The following is a 20,310-nucleotide window of genomic DNA, read 5'->3' as shown; positions in this document are numbered from 1 at the left end:
ATCCCTCTTCAATTTGCCATTCCTGTCATAGTAGATCATATGATTGTTCGACTCAAAACGGCCAGTACCAGTCCATTTCAGCTCACTAATGCCTAGAATATTGATCTTTATGAGTTCTATTTCATTTTCGACGACTTCCAATTTTCCTAGATTCATACTTCGTACATTCCACGTTCCAAGTTTTAATGGATATTCGCAGCTGTTTCTCCTCATTTTGACTCATGCCACATCAGCAAATGAAGATCTCGAAAGCTTTACTCCATCCATGTCATTAAGGTCGACTCTACTATTGGGAGGCAGCTCTTCCCCGGTTGTATTTTGAGTGCCTTGCAACCTGAGAGGTTCATCTTCTCGCACTATGTCAGACAATGTTTCACTGCTATCCATAAGGCTTTTGCTGGTCAGTTTTTTCAGAAGTAGACTGCCAAATCTTTCTTTCTAGTCTGTCTTAGTCTGGAAGCTCCATTGAAACCTGTCCACCATAGGTGACCCTGCTGGTATTTGGAATACTGGTGGCATAGCTTCCAGCATCACAGCAACACACAAGCCACCACAGTATGACAAACTGACAGACGAGTGGTGGTACATAAGATTAAGAAATCTCAATTGTCCCCATCAATGAATGGGGAAAAAAGTAGGATAGGCATTACTTTGTGGGAAATAAATAAATAAAAACAGGATGAGAACATGAGAAGCTAGTCTTGGAGAGGGCGTCAAAGAAGGTGAGAATCGAGAAACCTTTGGGTCCTCAGCATACAGGGAGCAGAGGGAAGGACTAGGATAGGTAAGTGCTTTGAGGACATTGCCATCTATAAATCAGAAGATGATCCTTGTGACAGATCCTTTCTCTCTCCTTTACAACAAAAGCCACCCTACCTCTCCCAACCTTTCAAAATGTTTTACTTACTCAGGTTTATAACTTCAGTTGATATTTCTCCCCTTAACTCCATTTGTATATTATGCTCATGCACATTCTCTACTTGTATGTCTAATAGGCATCTCAAACATAACATGTGCAAACCAATTCTAATTTTGCCTTCCCATCCTCCCTCCTCCCAGTCCTCCACAGTTCCTTAAATGTCAAGTTCATCTCCTTCTGTTCAATTTAAAAGCTCTGGAGTTTTCCTTGACGTGCCCCCCCCCCATATTTCACATCCAATACTTCAGCAAATCTTGTCAGCTCTACCTTTAAAACATCCCCAGAACCCCATCACTCCACCACTTCACTGCTACCACCCTGGTCCAAGCCACTGTGATGCCTTGCCTGAATTATTGCTATAGGTTCCTAACTCATTTGCTTGCTTTCACCCTTGCCCTGTCTCCCCCTCCAGTCTTTTTTAAGCTCAGTGGCCAGAGCGATGCTTTTAAAAGGTGAGTCAGGTCATATTCAAAACCATTCAGTGGTTTTCTGTGTCATATGGGGTAAAAGCCAAACTACTCACAATGGCCAGCAAGGCCCTACACAATCTGGCCCTGCTAACACTGACCTCATCTCCTATTGTTCTCCCTCTTTCTTCTTCCATAGCCACACTGGCCTCTTTTTCGTTCTTCAAATTCATCAAGATCATTCCTGTCTTGGCCCTTTGCCTTTATAGTATATTTTGCCTGGAATTGTTTCCATAGTTATCCTCTTGACTTACTTCCTCACTTCCTTCAGGGGTCTGCTCAAATGTTACCTTTCAGTGAAGCTTATTTAAAATAGCATACTCTATTGTTACTACCTGTCCTCCAGCCTGTACTACCTTTCCCACCATCTCTTACCACAAACACACTAAATGTAAACTCCATGAGGGCAGGACCTGTTTCTGTTTTGGTCATTGCTGTATCCCTAGAGCGTATAATAGTGCCTGCCATATAATAGGAGCTTAGTAAATATTTGTTGAACAAATGAATGAATCCTACTAGAAATTCCAGCTACCCAATTATTTAAATTAATGAGTGTCCTATGCTTTGTTTATTGGGTTGCTGTTTGTCTAGTTTATTTTTGAAGTGCCAAGTCCTGAGAAAACTAAGAGAAATAGTCACATCTTAGTGTGAATTCATTGATCCTTATCACTTTCTTAAGGAGCCTGGTCGCACAGTGTTTAAGCACTTGGCTAACTAAATAGGTCAATGGTTGGAATCTACCAGCCGCTTCATGGGAGAAAGATGTGACAGCCTGCTTCCATAAAGTTTACAGCCTTGGAAACCCTGTCTACTCTGTCCTATAGGGTCATTATGAGTCGGAATCAACTAAAGGGCAACAGGTTTGGTTTGGTTTATCAATTTCTTCCTAATATAAAGTTGAGATCAGCCTTATTGAAGAAATGACTTTTTGAAAAAGTGGGGTCTTGGATCTGAATGTTTTTCTTAAACCTATATCTGATACTTCTGTAGTTACTATTTCATTTCTTTTCTTCCTTTTAACACCATGGGACTTCAGCAAGTAAGTCTAATATACTAGAGTCTATTCTTTGTTCTTCATCCACTCATTCTTTCATTTCTTACCCCTATTCTAGATTTAGTTTCTATTCTTACTGTTTGATTAACCTAGTAGCTTTTCTCTCAGTCTTTTTCTCCTCAATTTCTTAGGAACATCTACTGCCATTGACCAGCACCTCCTTGACACTGTGCTCTTTTGTGCTCTTTAAGACTGCATTTCTGGATTCTCCTTCTTCTTCTATGCTGTTCACTGCCTTTATTTATTTATTTTTCATTCTTCCTGACCCTTATATGTAGATATTTCTTAAGGTTTTATCCTCAAACATCTTTCTACATTTTGTCCTTTAGAAGTCTCAAGAACTTCCACAGCATCAACTATCAGCACTATACTGTATAGATACTCCCAAGACTATACTCTATTACATCTTTCTCAAGCCGCAGCTCCTCATCTTCAATGCTCCTTAGAATAATGTTCATATGTAATGTCAAGGCAGCCTGACTGGAGGATACAATGGCATTAGCACCCTCTGGTGGACAGAGTAGAAAGTTGCCCGATTAAGTATCTGCCTTCTTGGAACCTAACAGTAGTTGTTCTGAGGAAGATTGCATTTGTTGATCATCTACTAAATCCTCTGTATTCAAATAGATATTACTTTTCCAAAAATTCTAGAGTACGTCTCTTAAACCAGAAATAATTATTGTAGACAGATATTTCTTCGGCCTCTTTTAATTTCTTGTTAGACCACTTTTACATAATAAACAGATTTTGGACTGTGAAAACTCTTCAGCTTGATTTTAAGGCAGAAGATTGATCTGTGCTAGGTGCTGTCAAGGATATAATGAAATACAGGACCAGCTTCAAGAAACTTAACAATTTAACTGGGAAAAACAAGCCATGCACTCTGGAAACATGAATAAATCAAGAGGTAAATCCCAAGTAAGACAATGTAACAAGAGGTGCCAGAAGGCAGTCAGATGCCAATGCCAATGAATGGTGTAGACAGAGTTTCGAGAAGGTTGAGGTCACTGCAGGGAGGTTAGGGAAGCTGGTATGTTCAGGAATGGTTTCATGGAGGAGGCAGGACTTAACCTTATATCCTTAACAAAGCTCCCCCCAAATTTCTAGCACTCTAGTTCTCATTTTTTCATGGTAACAAACCATCCATATTGTGTTTTGTGTCACCTTTTTTTTTACCTTGACACTTTTTTATAAATGATTTTGCCTTGCCTTAAGCCTTCAAATCCCTGAAATCACACATTTGATATCCGTTTATGTTTGACATGAATTTGTTTTTCTAATACATGTGAAATAAACACAGGAAATCCTCATTATATGGAGATAATTAGCTCTAAAAAAAGACCACTTAAATATAAATAATCTACCTAAAATGAACATCAGTCTTTCATAATAAATTTTGATATGAAAGTTTGATTAGAATTTTAGTTTAGAAACAAATCTAAAACTATGAAAATAACATGTATTTCATTGTATAGTTAATAAATTATAAGCTGTCATTGCAACTAGGAACTAATTATTTAAATAAAAAAAATATTATTTAATTAAATATTTAACATTTGTTCAGATAAAATATTTTCACAATCAGAAGTATTGAAGGACTTCAAACAGTATCCTGAGGAAAGGCCTCTCTTTGTCTTTTAATGTTCAAATTATATTTTTGATTATCTTATTATTTTATCATCTTTGTGAACTTTCTTTTTTTCAGTTGTTAGTGGATTTGCATATGATTTAAGCAATTATCAAGCATTGTTGTTGTTGACGCACGCCATGGAGTCTACTCCCACTCACACTGACCCTAGAGGACAGAGAACTGCCCCATAGGGTTTCCTAGCCTTTAATCTTTCCCAGAGCAGATCGCCAGGTATTTTCTCCCATGGAGTGGGGTTTGATTTTCATTGATTTCATGAAATCCTGCATCTCCTTCTCAGATTTGCAATTTAGCTTTTCAGTAGATTTATTCTGGGTTTGCATTGTGTTGGAGAGACTGACAACATCATTGATTTGATTAGTGGGGATATTGCTAAGCAGAAGGAATGTTTAAGTCGGCAGTCAGTTCAACCATAATTATTCTGGTGTTAGGATGACTTTTGTTTTCCTATGCATCCTTTTAATTCTAGGGCAGCCTTCTCAAGATTGTCATATTAAAAAGCAACACTTGAAATCATTCTCAAGTCTCAGGGAACACCTGGATAAAAAATTATTATATCTAAAACTTGTAGTATGTTAGTATAATCATGTAATAGTAAATATAATAATCTAATAATAATTATCAGTGCTCTTTTAAATAGACAACAATAACTTCCTCTGAATCTGTTTATTTTGGCCAACTTTTTAACCTATTCTGTTGTATGGTTTTCCTCCCTCCACAAAAGATACCAACTGTAATGCAGCTCTGTGATATAGAAAGAAGAAAATTCAGTTTTTCCTTTTTGTAAATTTGTTACTTGTTTTTTGTTTTGTTTTTTTAATCTTTACCCAAATAGACCTAAAAATCTTATCACAAAGTTCTGTTATACAAAATGCTATTGAGATATGGCATGTGGTATATGGTAAGTGCAAAATAGGGTATTTTTTCCTCTATTTAAACAAAAAAAATGATTTTTTAGGCAATCTTTCCTAAAAAGAAAAAAAAGGTAGTAAAATTTCTTTCTTAAAATGAATTCCTTTCTTTCCTTTTTCATGAATTTAAAACCTCATAAGACAAACATAATACATTTTTGTTAAATAAATGGTTTAAGCCAAAATGAGATATACAGGCTTGTTAGATTTAATTTAAATAAAGGTTGTGAATTTACTTTAATTATTGTTATTTCCAATATGAAAATGTATTGACAATGAATGAATAGTAAAGCTACAAGTGAAAGCAGTAGGAATAAAAATATAGCCTAAGATGTAATTTTGAATAAGACCGGAAAAAAAAAATGTTCATACTGAGGGACATGGTCAGGCACAAGTAGATAATTACAAATTTATTATACACATGTGATGGCTTCAGGATCTCTTTAATAGAACTAAAGTGAATTTAAAATGTTATTTTGGAACTAAATATAAATAATTAAATTTATTTTTAATTTATGAAAGATGAGCCCCCTAAGTTGGAAGGCACTACGCAACTTTAATGTGAAACTTAGGACTTTTTTGTTGTACAACTAACTACTCAGTTCTGGGCTGACTGTGAGACAAGTTCATATTAGTTTTTATTTTCATTTGAAATAAGACAATTTCTGTTCTTATTCTTTATTATGCTTCTTAAACAAGGAAAAGCTTTTTCCCACATGTAAGATGTTGAAAATGACAGCAGCACCCTTCCCTCCACCCACCCCCTACCCCCCATATCCTGCTTCAAAAACTGATAATGGACTCAAGTAAATGATCATGGTCCCACTTTACAGCTCTAAAAGACCTATAATAAAATTGCTAATGGGGCTACTTGGTCACTATGCATCAATCTCTTGCGGAACCCCTAGTGACATCTGTGGAGCCCTAGCATTTCACAGAACCCCATTTGAGAAATGCTGCTCTAAGGACTTACATAAGGAGTACTAAGATAATGTAAACTTCTGTGCATAATTATTAACATAATTTTTTTTCTATAAAGGCATGTCATCCATACCTGGGGATGACTGCCTAAAAAGACATGTAAAGTCTGGTGTGTTTAAAAAAGGAATTAGGGCATATAGTTAGAGCAAAGGTAGTTGGGTAGGCGGTTCTATAATAAATAGAACAGACTGACAACAAAGAACTCACTGGGAGTAACCGAGAGGCCTAAGGTTGGGGGAAAAATTATGGCTGAGTGGAAGAGGCCTTGAATACAAATCTAAGGAAAAAAGAGATCATGAAAATCCACTAAGACTTTGAGGAGTGAGTGAAGCTGATGAGAGTGATTTGGGGGAAGATGAATCTGGCAAAATGGGGAGAATCTAGAAGTAGAGAGGAAAGTACAGGCACTGTAATAATAGTTCATGCAAGTGGAAATGAGAGCCAGAACCACACTGATCGTGATAGAAGTGAAGGAATGGGACGGCAGTGGGTATATGGTTAATAGGGTTGATGGAATTTCACATAAACCTGACAATGACACATATTATTGTGGTATTTCCATACCCAAAAATATTAGAAATTGGGACTTGAGCAAACTGCTTTGGATGTGCTGCTAGGCTGAGCTATTTTCTAGGAGTCACTAGCCAGTCATCTTTCCTGGTCTTGTCCCCTGACGCTACTTCCATCATGTTGGCATGGAGATATATAGACCCAGTAGTGCCAGATCTTCTAGAAGGCTAGAAATCCAGCTGCTTTGTAAAACCATCTCATTTTTAAATGTCAGCAATTCAAGTTTTTTTTTTTTTTTTTTTTTTTTTAAACATACCATGGACTGGAATTGGTTGCCAATTTGCAACCTGTAACTGGAAATCTGTGTGCTGGTTTCTGACACCACCTTGAAATGCACTCTGAACCTAAAGGTAATAGCACCCTTTTAGAAGCCTGTCTAATTCCCTATTAACAAGAAGGTCGTAGAAAGGATTTTATAGTAGCTAATATTTTCCTTTTGTGGGAAAATTGATTTCAAAGTTACAAGCCTTTCTCTGCTTCTTCCCAGCCAGGTCTCTAGACAAACTTTATAACTTTGCTGATTGCTCTGGACTCCACCTGATATTTGCTCTAAATGCACTACGTCGTAATCCCAATAACTCCTGGAACAGTTCTAGTGCCCTGAGTCTGTTGAAGTACAGCGCCAGCAAAAAGTACAACATTTCTTGGGAACTGGGTAATGGTAAGTAAGGATTTTTTTTTGCTCTGAACTGACAAGATAAAGGGGATGAAATAAATTGCCTTGGGATATAGTCTCAATCAGACCATCTTGAGGGCACCTGCGCAGAAAATATTTGGGATGTTAGGCCACTGAGGTGACCTACTAAACAGTGAATGACCAAATGGTGAAGGATTTAGTGAATTCACACCCTTTGCATCCATAGTCATATCTAGTTACCTCATTCTGAATATGGGGAAAATGCCCACATAATTTATGATTAATTAATTGATGTTATAGCAGATACAATCTGTCTGCACAGCCAAGATCTCCATTTTACGATGTGTGTTCTGTGGAACATTGGGCCTACAAGACGATCCTTATAAAGGAATAATTCAAAAAGAGCTTTTGGTCAAGTATATTTAGAAACTGCTACATGGTATGTGTGATGAAGATTCTTGATGAACATTAGTATACAAAAGGATCTGAGAAGTCCTGCTGCAAAGAACTTTTTTTTTTTCACCCAATATTTCTTAAACTATTTAACCAGGGCTGGATTCATGGATGTGTGTCATGGGTAGTGGCATAAGCTCCATGCTTGATTTAAAAATCTTAATTTTTTTTAAAAATAAGGGCCCTCACATTTTCATTTTGTACTGGGTCCCACAAATTATGTAGCTGGTCCTGTTTAATCGTAGAACTGGTGTGTGTGTGTGTGTGTGTGTGTGTGTGCATGCATGTGTGTATTTTTATTGCATTCTGGAATTTGAAGTTCTCATAACAAGATGACAAGGGATGCGGGTCTTATAACAACGGTTCTATTCGCCTATCGGTAGCCATTATCTGAAATGCAGTTCTCAGTTTCTTCTTACTGCTCTTTTGTCTCTTTCTTCCCTGGCGTGGGGGAAATTGGGGGAGAGTTAGGGACCAAATGGAGACCCACTGAGCTGAACTGAAGATGATTTGATTGTAAGAGGCATAACTGGAGTAGCCTGAGGCTTTTCATCTTCCAAACAAGTCTGGGTATTATACATTCCACAACAAAAGCAGGAATAATGTGATCGGCTTTGAACTAGGCAAAACTGCATAGTAGGCAAAGTGCTTTACTGGTCCTTCCACCTCCTATCTTCTATTTCATGCTTCTTGACATTCTTTGGTATTTTATATTGTCTACTCATGATATCCCACCTAACCTTATCCTGCTCCAGTATCAGACTCCACTCAGTTTAGCTCTATTCCCCCCTAAGCAAGAGGAGCCAATTAGGTATAATGTTTTAAATGGGTGAGTATAAGACAGTAAGGAGTGATGGGGCCTCTGGTGAACTGGGGAATACATGCCCTGCTTAAAGACTTTTTTTTTTTTTTTAAATATTGTGCTGCCTAAATAAAATTGGTTTGTAAAATATCTCAGCTAGGTGTAGATAAGCCCCAAGCAATTAAAACTTAGGTACAAGTGATTAATAGGAATAATTCCTCCAGGGATTTTGACGTCACTGAGTGGAGAAGCTTGTTGAACTAAATAAATCTCCAGTTGGTATAATTGGAGCGATTTGCAGGTAGGGAAGAGTATATACATCATTCTCCTATTCCAGACAACTGAGAGCCTACCCCTTCCCATCCACACCCTTCCCCTGAATTATGCTAACTAGTTTGAAGATTGAGCTAATTCCGTTAAAGAAACGTTACCACTCATCTGTCACTTTGCTGTACTGTGGTGGTTTGCATGTTGCTATGATGCTGAAAGCTATGCCACTGGTATTTTAAATACCACGAACGTCATCCATAGTGGAGTGGCTTCAGTGGAGCTTCTAAATTAAGTAAGACTAGGAAAAAAGGCCCAGTAATCTACTTCCAAAAATTAGGCAATGAAAATCGTATGGATTACGGTAGAATATTATTTGATATAGTGCTAAAAGATGAGCCCCCTAGGTTAGAAGGCATTACACAATAGCTGCAACAGTGGACTCAAACATACCAATGATCATGAAGATGGCGCAGAACCTTTCAGCATTTCATCGCGTTATATGTAACATTGCCAGGAGTCAGAGCTGACTCAATGGTAAGTAACAGCAACAACAATATTTAGTCACCTTGGCCACACAACACTTGATTTCCTTTATCATATTTTTAGGTGCCTTTTGAGGGTTTAGCGAAAACAAAGAACTATTTATGAAGAGGAGAAAAGTTATTTTCTTATCATGTCATTGATAGGAAAATAACTAGATTTAAAACCCAGTAAAGTAGAAAGTGTCTGGTAGTGTTTTCGTGAGCATTTCTGTCAAAGCAGATATAAGTGATTTTTTAAAGTCTCTAGTCAGGAAAGCTAGAGTTAGTCAGTTATTGGGTTTTTTGTTTTTGTTCCTCCTCCTTTTTAAAATAGGGCATTCCTGTGTACTGATATGACTTCAATAAATAATCTGCCCAACTCAGAGATATTTATGGGTCCTATTTTTATCATCCTTAGCCTTTAGGATTTGAAGAAAATATATTGTGTTGTTTCTTCTAAATCATTTTGCAACTACTGATCGTTTTTCCTGTGCAACTACTGATCGTTTTTCCTGTGCTCAGAATCCTCTCTCTTAAGATATCCAAAGTATTCTGAACACAACTCTTCTGTTTTGTATATTCAGCCCCTCCCCCCTCAAAAACTGCATGATCATGCTCTTAGCCTAGACTTGTTTCCCCAATCTTCTATCAGTTTTCTTCTTTGTAAACTTATCATTTTTGGACAGAGGTAATAGTTTAATCATTATATTCAGGTTTAGGGAGGGACAATAGAACTGGTCAGTTCTCTTATCACTCATCCTCCCATACACTTACACACTGTTAACACGTATTTTACCTCTAGAGGAAATCTAGGATTGCAAAAACCCAAGCAGACATTTTTTGGTTGTTTCTCCTGGAGTAGCTAAACTTCCAGAGACTAAACTGTTTGTTTTTCTCTTTTGAAATTAGTCAATAGTATGGGCTACAGACCACAAAAGCAAGATAAAACCAGTATCAAGAGGTGAAGATTAAGAAAGTCTAGGATGTTAAATTCTATGGGAAAATGTCTTTTTGGATATGAGATTTTTAAAAAATTACTCTCTGTGGATATAACATGTTTCCTTAAATGCCTATAAATTGTAACATTTGTTACTGATAAATGCCAGGTAATCATTGTAATTATTTGTACTTCTATTAACCATTAGTAAAGTAAGGAAGAACTGGGAGAGTTTTGAAGCTCAGAATCAAAATCTGGAAGCGTAGAATAGGAATTTTAGTCCGGCTCTCCTCCAAGAAGATGGTATTTGTTCTTTACAGAGCTGTACTTAACAAAAATTATCTAAAGATAATGCAATACCTCTAACTGAATGACCATTACACTACATTACAAATTAAAAATGTGCTTCCCAAATAGATCTGCATGCTTCTGTGGGCAGGCATAAGCTACTGTAATCAACTATTAAATCAGTGTCATATATTCCTAGCTACACCTCGCCTATACATTCACCCATTAGTCTCTTATGACTTTAGTTGCATGATTCAGTCCCCTCAGTCATATGACTCAGTACCCTGATGTCTAGTAAGTGAAATAAAATTTCTTACCTTAGAAAGTTTAGCCCCTTCGAGATGATAATTCTGGCAAGAGGCAGCCTGGCTTTATTTATTCATTCATTTACTCAATATGAATTAAGCTTTTATTCTGTGTTTGCGTGGATAAATGTATGGATGTATATTTATGTATGGCATACATGCATTTTGATTGTGCATATTTGTGTATATATAACAGTTATAGTCTTGTGAAGGTTGAATCTCCTTCTTCAAACACACTGACAATTGTTCATGAGGCCAGGTAGCCCAGAGCTTTGAGAGAACTATATTTTCAGAGGATGGAGTTTTAATGCTTAGGAGAGGAGGAAAGAGGGAAAGAGGAGGAAGAGGGTAAATGAGAAACCATATCATTTCTTTACCTGCTGACTTTTCTCTTTTTTTCTCTCCCTGACTGCTTCTCACCTTCCTCATCTTCATTCTCTCAATTCTTTCTCTACACACTCCCACCCGTATATATACTCTTACACTGTTTCATCACTCTTGCACTTAATATGTATGTATTGAGTACTTGTTATGCAAAATACTGGTGCGGGAGTTGGAGGATATCCTAAAGGCCTTCTTTGCACACTACTGCATGTTTGGTAAAGATTGCTATGACAGAGAGTGAATATACAGAGCAAAAAGTCCTAGTCTCCAGGAGCTCATTATCAAAAGGTGAAAGCAGGGTGTCACGAATTGAATTATGACCTCCCAAAAATGTGTGTATCAGTTTGGCTGGGCCATGATTCCCAGTATTGTGTGATTGTCTTCCATTTTGTGATTGTAATTTTATGCTAAAGAGGATTAGAGTGGGATTGTAACACCCTCAGTAAGGTCACATCCCCGATCCAATGTAAACGGAGTTTCCTTGGGGTGTGGCCTGCACCACCTTTTATCTTACAAGACATAAAAGGAAAGGGAAGCAAGCAGAGAGCTGGGGACCTCATAGCACCGAGAAAGCAGTGCCGGGAGTAGAGCGCGTCCTTTGGAACTGGGGTCCCTGCGTGGAGAAGCTCTTAGTCCGGGGAACATTGACGAGAAGGCCGATAGAGAGAGAAAGCCTTCCCCTGGAGCTGACGCCCTGAATTTGGGCTTTCAGCCTACTTTACTGTGAGAAAATAAATTTCTCTTTGTTGAAGTCATCCACTTGTGGTATTTCTGTTATAGCAGCACTAGATAACTAAGACACAGGGTAAACTCAAAACTATTGAAAAAAACTCTCGTATGTTCGTATTGAAGGGAGCCCTGATGGTTGGAAACAAGTAAAGAATAAATCAAGGAAGTTGTTAAATCAACAAATAATATAGGATAAAAATATAAATTAATGCACAAAAAGTGTTGATAAATTCATAGCTTACATTTACATGCACTTGAGTTAATTATCTTTTGGTTTTTAAGGGAAGTTAGGGATGTATGAATTACATTAATTCATTATTTGAGTTCATTGTCATAGTGAAGAACCGTCTTCTCTCACTAAAATTACATTTAGTGCCACAGGTAGATAATTGAAGAAGGTATTTGTGGGATTGCTGCTTTGTGTGGGGAGGCTGGGCAAGTCATTGGTATGAGTAAGGTTGTCATTTGTTTTGTGGTTCTGACTGATTTGAGGTACCGTTACAACTCAATAGACACTTTAAGAAGAGTAGTAAGTAATTATCGTCACCTTCTATTAATTCCTTAAACACTCACTTTGATTGCTCAGAACAGAATGCTATGAAAAAGAACACATCTAACTGACATGGTCCAGAAAGATGAGGTGCTTTTTTCTACCACACTATGGCTTTTTTAATGATATTCACACTTCCTGACTTTCTTCACTTGATTTAGCTTTCATTCAACAAATGATTTATTGACTATCTATTGTTGTTGTTAGTTGCCCTGGAGTCAGTTCCGGCTCATGGCAACCCCACGTATAACAGAATGGAACGCTGCCCGGGCCTGTGCCATCCTCACAGTCTTTGGCATGTTTGAGCCCCTTGCTGCAGCCGCCTTGTCAATCCATCTGATGGAGCGTTTCCCCTCGTTTTCACTGACCCTCTCCTTTCCCAAACATAATATCCTTTTCTAGCAACTGGTCTTTCCTGATGACATGCCCAAAAGTAATCAAGATGATGTCTCGCCACCCTTGCTTTTAAGGAGCATTCTGGCTGTATTTCCTTGCAGAGAGATTAGTTCATTCTTCTGGCAGTCCATAGTTTATTCAATATTCTCCACCAGCTGCGCAATTCAAATGTGTCAGTTCTCTTTCCATCTCCCTTTTTCATTGTCCAGCTTTCACAAGCATATGTGGTGATTGAAAAGATTACGGCTTGGGTCAGGAGCACCATAGCTGTCAAAATGCCATCCTAAGGCATCTTAAGGGGCCTTTTGCAGCAGATTTTGTATTAGGTTTGAGAGCTATAATAGTAAATAACAAACAAATATCCCTGGCTACATCCTAATAGGGGAGCTAGATAATGACTAGGACTTGAAAACAATGTACCATTGTGTTCTCTCTCACAACGTTTTCACCCTTTAGTAATTCAAATTGAAATGTTCAACTTGACTCTATTGCTTTTCTGACAATAATTTAATGTACACAGCAGCATAATTATCAGAGCTTTTTGCCCTTTTGTACTATTTAGAGAGCATTTTTATGTTTACTGCTTGGTTTTTTGTTGTTGTTGTTGTAGGGTATATCAATAATTCATTCCTTTTTTATTGCTGAATAGTATTCCAATTTATGGATATATCACATTTTGTTTTTCCATCCACCAGATGATGGACATTTAGATTGTTTCTGCTTTTTGATCATGATAAATAATGCTGCTATAAACATTCACTCACACACCTTCGTGTGGACACATGCTTTTATTTCTCTCGGCAATATACCTGGGAGGAGAGTGGAGTTTCTAGGTCTTATGGTAAATTAATATTTAACTTGTTAAGAAACTGTCAAACTATTTTTCAAAGTAGCTATACCATTTTACATTTTTACCAACAATGCATGAGAGCTCCAGTTTCTCTACATCCTTGGCCAAACTTGTTTTTGTCTGTCTTTTTTATTTTAGCCATTCTATAGGGTTTGAAATAGTGTCTTAACATGTTGAGCATCTTCTCCTGTGCTTATTAGCTATGCATACATCTTCTCTGGGGAAATGTCTATTCAAACTGTCTTAGTTATCTAGTGCTGCTATAACAGAAATAGCACAGGTGGGTGGCTTTAACAAACAGAAATTTATTTTCTCACTATTTAGGAAGCTAGAAGTCCAAATTCAGTGTGCCAGCTCTAGGGGAAAGCTTTCTTTCTCTGTTGGCTCTGGAGGAAGATCTTTGTTTCTTTGAATTTCTGCTCCTGGGCGATCTTCATGCTGCTCGACATCTCTCTTCCCCATCTCTGATTGCTAGCTTGTGTTTAATCTCTTTTATATCTCAAAAGAGATTGACTCAAGACACACCCTAAACTAATCCTGCCTTATTAACATAAGAAAGACAACCCTTTCCCAAATGGGATTATAACCACAGGCACAGAGGTTAGGATTTACAACACATATTTTTGGGGGACATAATTCAATCCATAAAGCACACTTTTTGCTCTTTTAATTAAGTTACCTTATTATTATTTAGTTGTAAGAGTTCTTTCTATATTCCAGATACAAGTTCTTTATTAAATACGTGATTGCAAATATTTTCTCCCACTTTATAGCAATTCTTTTCATTTTCTTAATTGCATCTTTTGAAGTACAAACATTTTAAATTTTGATACAGTTCAATTCATCGATTTTTCATTGATGGATTGTGCTTTTGATGTCGTATCTTTGCCTAACTTAGGATCACAAAGATTTTCCTCCTAAAAGTTTTATAGTTTTAGTTCTTACATTTGAGTTTGTAATTGGGAAGTATAAGTCTACCAGCTTTGTTCTTATTTTTTAAAATTCTTTTGGCTATTGTAAAAATGGTGTGGCAGAGGCATCTAACCTCTTCTAACTTCACAAGGCAGAAGGAAAATGAAGATCAACAGCCCAAGACTGATTCCTATGAGACAGAAGTCAGACATACCTCCTCTCTCCAACCTTTTTAACAGTTCTGACACCAGTCTTCCCTCCCACAGCAGTCTTTACTTCTCTGCTGGGTTCGATAATTCACTGTAATGGCCACACGGAACTCACAGACAATACTCACAGTTATGTGGTTTATTAGGGAAGTAGCAGGTTACAATTCAGGTTCAGGAATGCTCAGGATACATTTCTTTGATCAGGGCAGCCTCTTCTCAGCCGTGCCCGCAGGCAGGCCTCTCTCTCCGGCTCTCAGCCCCTCAACCCCTCGGCTCCTCAGCCCGGCCTCTGCCCTTCTCGGGAAAACTGTTACAAATCTCTTTAGCTCCGCCAATAATTGCCTGTAGGCACCTCACTACACCAGTAATCTTCAGCCTGAAGGCACTCAGCTCTCTCGCTCTGTGGGTCAGCACAGCCACTGTAGCCGCATCACTCTGTGGACTGGGAAGCCCACTATGGCGGTCTTGCACCAGTCTACTGGTTCTGCTGTTGCCAGTTCTCTGTCGCGCTTGCTGCTCCTTCTCTCCGTCTTGTTTCATCTCCGGTGTTACAGTTCTCTATCTCTTGGGTCTAGGAGGTTCTCAGTGCAGGGATCCTGGGTCCAAAGGACATGCTCCACTCTTAGCTCTTCTTCTTGATTCTAGTGAGTAACCCCCCCCCCCCACCTCCACTAGCTTCTTTTTCCTTTTATCTCTTGTAAAATAAAAACTGTGACTCAAGTAAGGGCATGACTTGAATAAGGGTAGTAAATGTGGTGACTGGGCTAAGGGTGGTAACCTGAGTCACACCCTCTAACATCCCACCCTAGTCCTGCCTCATTAACATAATAGTCAACTCATTCCCAAATAGGACTATAACCACAGGCATAGAGGCTAAAATTTACAACACATCACAAAATGGAGGATAATTACATCAAATCACAAAATGGAGGATGACTGCATCATTATATAACTGCTAAATTACATCATTACATAACTGCTACACCACTGAAAATCATGGCCCAGCCAAGCTGACGCATAACCTTAAGCATCAAAGTTTACATAAACTTTATTTGCATAGCCCCACCCAATCATTGTGTGGGAGTCACAAAGACTATGGCTAGAAGGGCCATATTAAGTAATTCACTGTGCCACAGCTCTCCTGGATGCTTTTCATTTCCATATAAAATTTTATAGTCAGCTTGTTAATTTCTGTAATAAATCTTGCTGGGACTTTAATAGAGATAGCATTGAATCTATTCATTAATTTGGGGAGAATTGCCATCTTAACAAACGATATAGTCATCCAACCCATAATAATAGATTATCTCCTAATTTATTTAGACTTTTCACTCCTCTCTGCAATTTTTTTCTAAGTTTTCAGTGTATAAGTCTTGTACTTATTTTGTTCAATTTATTTTTAAGTATTTTATTCTTTTTGATGCAATTGTGAATAGAATTATTTTCTTAATTTTATTTTTGGATTGTGTATTGCTAGTACTTAGAAATACAATTAATTTTGTATATTGATCTTGTATCCTTCAACCTTGCTGAACTTGTTTTTAGATCTTGGAGGGGTGTATGTGTGTGTGTGTGTGCATGTGTGTGACTTCCTTAGGATTTCCTACATACAGGATCATGTTGTCTGAGAATAAAGACAATTTTTCTTCTTCCTTTCAAATTTGTATTTCTTTTCCTTGCCTCATTACACTGGCTAGAACTTCCAGTAAATTGTTGGATATCAGTGCCAAGAGCAGACATCCTTGCCTTCTTCTTCATCTTAGGGAGAAAGCATTGAGTCTTTCACCATTAAATATGATATTAGCTGTAGGTTTTTTTCAGATGCCCTTTATCAGGTTGAGGAAGTTCCCTTCTATTCACGTTTGTTAAGAGTATTTATCAAGAGTGGGTGTAAGAATTTTTCAAATGCTTTTTCTGCATCTATTGAGATACTAATATGATTTTGGTCATTTATTCTATTAGTATCAGACTAGTTTGGTGTTTTATAGTGGTTTACTTTAGTTGATTTTTTTATGTTAAATCAACCTTGCAGTCCTACCATAAATTCCACTTGGTCATGGTATATAATCCTTTTTATATGTTGCTGAATTTAGTTTGTAAGTATTTTGTTGGAGATTTTTGCATCTATTTATGAGTGATACTAGTCTCTAGTTTTCTTATGAGGTATTTGTCTGGTTTTCATATCAGGGGAACATTGGTCTCATTGAATGAGTTGGATGGTGTTCCCTCCACCTTCAACTTCTGGAATAATTTATGAAGAAGTGATATTATTTCTTCTTTAAACATTTGATAAAATTCACCAGTGAATCAGTCTGGATGTGGGCTTTTCTTCGTGGGAAGAATTTAATTACAAATTCAACCTCTTCTTAATATAGGTTTATTCAGATTTTTTTTTTCTAAGTCAGTCTTGCTTATTTATGTCTTCTAGGAAATTGCCCATTTCATCTAAGCTGCCTAAATTGTTTGCATGAAGTTATTCAAAGCATTCCCTTATAATTCTTTTGATTGCTGTGAGGTTGTTAGTGATGTTCCCCCCTTCATTCCTGATTTTGGTTATCTGTAACTTATCTATGTTTCTTGGTCAGTCAAGCTAAAGATATGTCAATTTTGTTTCCCCTTTCACTGCTTAAGCTACAAAATTCCCCCTAAGCATTACTTAAGCTGTATCCCATATATTATTATATAGTATGTTATGTTTTCATTCAATTCAAAATATTTTAAAGTTTCGCTTGAGATGTCTTCTTTGAACTATGGCTTGTTTGTTTAATGTTCAAATATTTGTAAAGTTCCCAAATTTTTTTCTGTTGTTGAATTATAGTTTAATTATGTGCAGTCAGTCCACATATGTTGTATGATTTTAATCCTTTTAATTCTATGGGCCACCACTTACTTGTCAGTTTGTCCTACTGTGGTGGCTTGTGTGTTGCTGTGATGCTGGAAGCTATGCCACTGGAATTTCAAATACCAGCAGGGTCACCATGGTGAACAAGTTTCAGCGGAGCTTCAAGACTAAAACAGACTGGAAAAAAGGACCTGGTGATCTACTTCTGAAAAAATTGGCCAGTGAAAACCTTATGGACAGCAGTGAAACATTGTCTGATATAGTGCCGGAAGATGAGCCGCTCAGGTTGGAAGACACTCAAAATACGACTGGGGAAGAGCTGTCTCCTCTAAGTAGAGCCGACCTTGATGATGTGGATGGAGTACAGTATTTGGGACCTTCATTGGCTGATGGGGCATTACTCAAAATGAGAAGAACAACTGCAAACATCCATTAATAATTGGAATGTAGAATGTACCAAATAAGAATCAAGGAAAATTGGAAGTTGCCAGAAATGAAATGGAATCCGTGAAGATCAGTATCCTAGAGATTAGTGAGCTGAAATGGGGTGGTATTGGCCACTTTGAATACAACAATCATATGGTCTACTATTCCAGGCATGACAAATTCAAGAGGAACGGCATCGCATTCATCATCAAAACAAACATTTCAAGATCTATCCTGAAGTACAATACTGTCAGTGATAGGATAATATGCATACACCTACAAGGAAGACCAGTTAATATGACTATTATTCAAATATAGCCACATCACTCTGTGGGCCAGAAAAAACTAATGCCAGATATGAAGAAATTGAAAATTTTTTCCGATTTCTGCAGTCTGAAATTCATCAAACATGCAATCAAGATGCACTGATAATTACTGGTGATTGGAAGGCAAAAGTTGGAAACAAAGAAGAAGAATTTGTAGTTGGAAAATATGGCCTTGGTGATAGAAATGATGACAGAGATTGCATGATAGAATTTTACAAGACCAGCCAACAACTTATTCATTTCAAATGCTTTTTTTTCATCAACATAAACAGCGACAATACACATGGACCTTGCTGGATGCAGTACACAGGAATCAAATCTGCTACATCTGTGGAAAGATATAACGGAGAAGCTCAATATCATCAGTTAGAGCAAGGTCAGAGGTCAACTGCAGAACAGACCATCAATTGCTCATATGCAAGTTCAAGTTGAAGCTGAAGAAAATTAAAACAAGCTTAGGAGGGCCAAAGTACGACCTTGAATTTGGACATTATCTGAAGAATAGATTTGACACATTGAACACTAATGACCAAAGACCAGACAAATTGTGGGATGACATCAAGGACATCGTATATGAAGAAAGCAAAAGGTCATTTAAAAGATAGGAAAGAAAGGAAAGACCAAAATGGATGTCAGAAGAGACTCTGAAACTTGCTCTTGAATGTACAGTAGCTAAAGCTAAAGGAAGAAATGATGAGGTAAAAGAGCTGAACAGAAGATTTCAAAGGGTGCCTCAAGAAGACAAAGTAAAGTGTAAAGAAATGTGCAAAGACTTGGAGTTAGAAAACCAAAAGGGAAGAACACATTCAGCATTTCTCAAGATGAAAGAACTGAAGAAAAAATTCAAACCTTGAGCTGCAGTACTGAAGGATTCTATGGGCAAAATATTGAACGATGCAGGAAGCATGAATAGAAGATGGAAGGAATACACAGAGTCACTGTAGCAAAAAGAGTTGGCTGACGTTCAGACATTTCAGGAGGTAGCATATGATCAAGAACCACGTGTACTGAAGGAAGAAGTCCAAGCTACACTGAAGGCATTGGCGAAAAACAAGGTTCCAGGAATTGACAGAATACCAATTGCGATGTTTCAACAAATGCATACAATGCTGGAAGCGCTTATTCATCTATGCTAAGAAATTTGGGAAGACAGCTACCTGGCCAACTGACTGGAAGATATCCATATTTGTGCCCATTTCAAAGACAGGTGATCCAATAGACTGTGGAAATTATTGAAAAATATCATCAATATCACACACAAGTAAAATTTTTCTGAAGGTAATTCAAAAATAGTTGTAGCAGTACATCGACAGGGAGCTGCCAGAAGAGCAGGCAGGATTCCAAAGAGGACTTGGAATGAAGGATATCATCACTAATGGATCTTGGCTGAAAGCAGAGAATACCAGAAAGATCTTTTCCTGTGTTTTATTGATTATACAAAGGCATAACAAATTATGGATAACACTGAGAAGAATGGGAATTCCAGAACACTTAATTGTTCTCAGGCAGAACCTGTACATAGAACAGGAGACAGTCGTTCGAACAGAACAGGGGAATACTTCATGGTTTAAAATCAGGAAAGGTGTGCATCAGGGTTGTATCCATTTGCCATACTTAACCAATCTGTATGCTGAGCAAATAATCAGAGAAGCTGGACTATATGAAGAAGAATGCAGAATTAGGATTGGAGGAAGACTCATTAACAACTTGCAATATGCAGATAACACAATCTTACTTGCTGAAAGTGAGGAGGACTTGAAGCACTTACTAATGAAGATCAAAGACTATAGCCTCTAGTATGGATTACACCTCAGTATGAAGAAAACAAAAATCCTCACAACTGGACCAATAAACAACATCATGATAAATGGAGAAAAGATTGAAGTTGTCAAAGATTTCATTTTACCTGGATCCACAATCAAC

General features: G+C 37.5%; 1 protein-coding gene across 3 annotated transcripts in view; it reads left to right on the top strand.

The window, feature by feature from the left end:
- HPSE2 (heparanase 2 (inactive)) overlaps window positions 1-20,310 on the top strand; it is a 782,979-nt gene that overhangs the window by 476,807 nt on the left and 285,862 nt on the right. The window contains exon 4 of one of the 3 annotated variants that reach the window (XM_004370015.1): window positions 7,038-7,211. The exons of the other annotated variants lie outside the window; for them this stretch is intronic. Within the exon in view, the coding sequence (XP_004370072.1) occupies window positions 7,038-7,211 (174 nt within the window). The remainder of the gene's footprint in view (window positions 1-7,037; window positions 7,212-20,310) is intronic. 3 annotated transcript variants of the gene reach the window in all.

Source organism: Trichechus manatus, unplaced genomic scaffold, assembly GCF_000243295.1.
Source record: "Trichechus manatus latirostris isolate Lorelei unplaced genomic scaffold, TriManLat1.0 scaffold00007, whole genome shotgun sequence".
In the NCBI taxonomy this organism is placed as follows: Eukaryota; Metazoa; Chordata; class Mammalia; order Sirenia; family Trichechidae; genus Trichechus; species Trichechus manatus.
This window is presented reverse-complemented; position numbering and strand designations above follow the sequence as displayed.